Source organism: Prinia subflava, chromosome 4 (genome assembly GCF_021018805.1).
Source record: "Prinia subflava isolate CZ2003 ecotype Zambia chromosome 4, Cam_Psub_1.2, whole genome shotgun sequence".
Taxonomy (NCBI): Eukaryota; Metazoa; Chordata; class Aves; order Passeriformes; family Cisticolidae; genus Prinia; species Prinia subflava.
This window is the reverse complement of record NC_086250.1, coordinates 48489822-48494821: the sequence shown is the minus strand read 5'-3', so window position 1 is coordinate 48494821 and position 5000 is coordinate 48489822. Positions and strand designations below refer to the sequence as shown.

Below are 5000 nucleotides of genomic sequence, written 5' to 3'. Positions count from 1 at the left end.
TATTCTCACTAGTTTAAGACTCAAGGCAATGATTTGGACACTTATAGGTGTACTTTGTTTAGTCTCACCTATGGTGTAGATTGGATAGATTTTGCAAAAGATAGCATTACTTTTAAAGAAACATACAATTTGACAAGATATTGCATTTTACTTTCATTTTATTGCCATATTTTTCATCACACTCATTGTTTTCCAACTGTCACTAAATTGTTCATTTTCTTAGCCTGCTACATTTGTAGACCTATTTACTGTTTATAAAGCAATATGCACTTACAGGTTTTGGAGATGGCTTGGGCTCCGAGGGTCGCATGTGCAAGTGGGTCATCATTGCTTGAAGACGTTCGCGTTCTTTAGAAAGCTGTTAAGAAAGAGTGGGATCAGAAGCATTTTAGAAATGACTGATACAGCTATTTCACTGCAGTGATACATCTTATCATTGAGCTTGTCTTGGTGTAATGATTCCTGCATATAAAAGTCTGTGTCAGTAGAAACTTATCTAAGAGGAAATGCAACTTTGGGCATAGAGAGAAAGAAAGAAAGAAAAGAAGGAAGGAAAAAAAAAACCAACAAAAACTTTTATAGCCTTTCATATGTTAAAAGGTCAGAGAAAACAAATAGCACTTCATCTTTTTGTCAATAAGAGAATTGAGGTCACAGTTGCCTCGACAGTAACAAGTTACTAAGACCATAAATTAGAAGGCCCATAGTGTATCTTTAAAGTCCTGTGGACACTGTTAGCAATGGACTAGTGCCAACAGCTGTGAAGGGGTGAAGGGTCCTCAAAGCACAGCGCCTGCCAGGATTGACTACACACTTCATCCTTTCCCACTGAGGTCCAGTTAGTGCCCCCTGCAATCTGCCATCATCAATCTAATTCAATAGAGTGACAGAGCCCAGGCAGTGTGAAACACTGAACTCTGCCATCAAGTCGGCATCGACACTGCACTGGGTCTCATTACAACTGATGGACCCTACTCCACTAGCAGTCAGACAAAGCAAAAAATGGCATAATTGGTCACAGCGCAAGCCAAATCTTCAACTGTTAGATTACAGCCTAGCCTTTGTAAATGGTAAACAGCTCCTATGAAGCCCTTACGCTGCCTTTAAAAAAATCATCTTACTTAAACTGCTACTTTTGCCTAACTGATACCATTTTCTGATCATATATTATGTAAATATTTGTAGTTTCAGATCCAAACAAGATACCAAACTAAAAGTAAAAAAATGAAACGAGAGGAGGTGCTTGAAATATGCAACTTATTGATAAGAAAAGCAGACTGTAAAAGAAGAAAATGTATTTTACAACATGAAAAGATTTTTTTTCCCCCACAAACTAGCTTAGAAGAAGCAATGTTCAAAATTTTAGTCGAGTGATTTGGTTCTGGCTACCTACAACATGATTTCAACATTAATTGCAGTAAGAATTAAACATGGTGTTTAATACTACCATTTTTCAAAGAGTTCCTGGTCTTAGACCTGTAGACTGACATTGCACAAAGAAAAAGAGCTCGTAAGTAATTTTAAGAGATGGAACTATCTTTAGTACTGCAGGTATTTAATTTGATCAGTGCATCTTAAATTAAAGAACATTTGGGGCAAGGGGTGGGAAGAAGGTTTCTTCTTCATATTATGTGTAGCTTCATACTATGTGTGTGACATTTTAGTGACATAGTATTTGCCATGACATAAATTCCTAACTAACCTAACAAACAAGCTAATAGTATTGTGTAAATAACATAAAAGAAATAGCAGCTTTACCCAGCTTTAAAAATCATTTGTTTTAAGGGAGGTGACAACAAATTACATTATTGTATGCTCCTCTTATTATTTTAGATTTCCAGCATTAAAGTAAAAAAGACCCAAAAAAGCCTTGGCTGAAAGAAAAATAAGTATTCCTACGTGAAAGTGAGCTGTGAAACAGTATTCTGAAAAGGTGAGCAAGGTGAGAGTTGTTAACCTTCTCTATCTACATATGGCAAGAACCAGGCACAAAAATCTCAGTCCCTTGCTGCATCCTTTGAGCTCCTCTGAGCAGTCCCAAGAGGGCACGGGACTGCTGAGACAAGCCCCCCCGACTGCCGTGTGGGCAGGAGGAGACAGCATGGTGCAAGGCTCCTGCGTGGTGACCCCTGAGGCTTGTGCCCAACCTCAGCAGCCTGGCAAGTGTAGTCCCAATTCTGGGAGACCCCGGGGGTGCTCACCACTCCCTGCACAAGCAGAAGGGAGCATTCACATACATGCAGTGACCTCTAATGGTTAGAGCACGCACAGGGCACTGCACGCCTGCGGTCGGAGGCATGGCACTCCCTGGGGACCTCCCTGAGTGGGTCTGACATTCCACCTCCTTGCTTGCAGAAAAATGCCCCCTATCAGGCTGGGAGTCATTTTGGGTGGAGATATGCGCTGCTACTCTTTTATCCCACAGAACAGCACAGACAAGCACTGGGTCAGAAGGAGAAGAAGGAAGAGGGGTCCTGACCCAGCATTTTAAAAAGTGAAGATGGCTGGGATCCAGTCTTTGCTCCAGGGACTGCGTTTTTCATTCTTGATGAATAGTATTAGGGTCTTAGTTCAAGCAAAATACTGTAGACAATCTTGATGTTAGATAATTATTGCATAATTTATAACGTGAAAAATCCTTAAGTAAAAAACCCTCACTTGTTCATGAATATAAACAAATTTAATGTGAGAAACATATGTCTTTAAGCTAGAGTCACTAAGGCAAGTGTTTTCAATTTAGTTCAGGGTAAAAGTAAATAAGTAATAGGATAATGCATCCATATAACAAACCTGTATTTCTAACTGCTGAACCACTTGCATTTGCACCCGACACTGAGCAGTGCTTCTGTCATCCAATGCATGTTCATTGTTAAGGTGCCTAGAGAAGGAAGTAAGACAGTATTAAGGTGAGGAAGGTATCTTTATGAGTCCATTTTTCTCTCCTGCACATTTGGCTTCCCTTACTTCCAGTGGGAGTTGTGCAGAAAAACCTAGTCAGAGCATGCAGTACAGACAAAAAATACAAAATAACAAAACTGATTATTTCATTTAGTTCTACAGGATTTCCCAGTGAGGACTGTCAGATACCCAGTTTCTATCTCCCAGGCCACAGATGCCATCTAAGGGCCGATGTAACCAGTTATGAATATTTGTTAGAATGACTGATTTCCACTCCCTGTTGCTGATGCAGATGAAGACAATCATCTTATAAATGAGTCTCCAAAAGATATAACTGCTTTCAGGCTGCTTGAACTTCTGAGAATTCATGTGGACGTTGTTAAGATTTCTCTATCTGCTCTTTAATCATTATGCAACATGCAAACATCCACCATCTCTCCTCAAAAACAGAGCTGTACAGGAACAGACAAATTTCATGAAGTTTCTACAAGTAGACTGAGGATGATGGAAGTGGTTACCCCCTCCTAGTATGAGGAAAAGTGTGTGAGGTAAAGGCAGAGGGGAAGGACTAGGTATACACCTTATTAACACAACAAGCCTCCTGGGAAAGGTTCAGGCTCACACACGTGAGCTTAGCAAAACAAAAACAGACTGCATCAGGGAAAGAGGACCTCAGTGAGCAGCTGCCTGAAACTGAAGTTCAGTCCACACCCAAGCGGCTGTCCCCCAAACATTTCAATTGAGGATAAATTTACAAAGATCAATTAATAATGCTTTTTTGAAGGACAATGTGTTAATTTTCTTCTCTCTCTCTTCCAGGATCAAAGAAGTCCCTTTTGGAGTTTTAATAGTGGGCTTTCTGCTCCACAGAGAAGAAAACATAAGGATGAAGAAATGGGAGCAAAGAAGTTCTGCCTCTGAATGCAGATCTACTGGCTACTTCCACTGTAGGCATGAGGGGTAAGCTTTACAAGGACTACAGTCACAGATGGTCTCTCAGTTACAAGAACTAAGTTATCTACACCATGGAGGAAATGTATCTTCTCTTTTTTCTTTTCTAGCAGAATTAATCAAAGAACTGTGCAGTCATTTGCCTGTTACTCTATGGGGAAAATGTATTTGTCAGAAATAGTGGAAAAACAGAGTGACTGTATCATTTCTACTAACATTTGTGTCTTTCAAATCATGATTTCACAGGTTTAAGACCCTATGATAGAGTTTTCAGGTGAGCAAAATGTTCTGCTATTCCTGAAATAGGCATGTCTGAGGAAGAGATAGAAGTAATCGTGAAAGGTTTTGTTCATTCTTTTAATATAGAATCCTTGAAGAATAGACACGTAACTTGCTTGGTAGTTTATGCTAAGTTCAAGTATCACCAAGGACACATTTCCTTTATGTGAGTCATAAACCCTACAATTTATTTATTTTCAAGGAACTGACTTCATCCCCTCATTGATGCAAAAATGCACAATCAGTTTAAGAAACAGGTAAGTTCTCTAAGCTCAGAACATACCATTCACTTGTTTTCCAAAATTTTGATTCTGAAGAATTTTACTCTCTCAGTTACACAGGCATGATAGTGCATGGCCAGTTGATGTAATGGTTTAATATTTGCAGTTAATTGGGTACAAAATTGCCAGAAAACGGTCTGAAGATAGATTTTACCTCTGCATTATTCCCACTATGACCAGTACACACCAGTACACTGTGCTTCCACATGCACATGTGCCCACCTGTGAATGCTCACAGGTACATGTGGATAACGCAAGAGTAAGCAATAGTAAGCAAGGTATAGAAGATCTCCCAGCCCAAATTTGAGGCTACTGCGTACTCATGATTATTTATTAGTTATTACAACACCATATGTTTGCATAACACCTTACAAAATAGATACAGACATAGTCCTTGCCCTGAGGAACTTTAAATGTAACAGCAGTATGCAGTGTGGGAGAAGAAAGTCCAGTGTAATGTAATTTCAATATCATTACATGGTAACTTGGGAGTATGTTGCAAGTTTCTTGAGAGTTAACACAGTAATCTTCAGGCTGGTGAGATACACACATTTTTTTTTAAACCATACTTGTACTGAGAATTTTGCTGTG

General features: G+C 39.4%; 1 protein-coding gene across 7 annotated transcripts in view; it reads right to left on the bottom strand.

Annotated features, from left to right (window-relative positions):
• Positions 1-5000, bottom strand: part of FOXP2 (forkhead box P2) — a 411548-nt gene that overhangs the window by 41097 nt on the left and 365451 nt on the right. For all 7 annotated transcript variants that reach the window (XM_063396701.1, XM_063396702.1, XM_063396700.1 and 4 more), the window contains 2 exons: positions 2791-2878; positions 275-358 (listed from right to left, as the gene is read on the bottom strand). In XM_063396701.1, coding sequence (XP_063252771.1) covers positions 275-358; positions 2791-2878 — 172 coding nt within the window. The remainder of the gene's footprint in view (positions 1-274; positions 359-2790; positions 2879-5000) is intronic.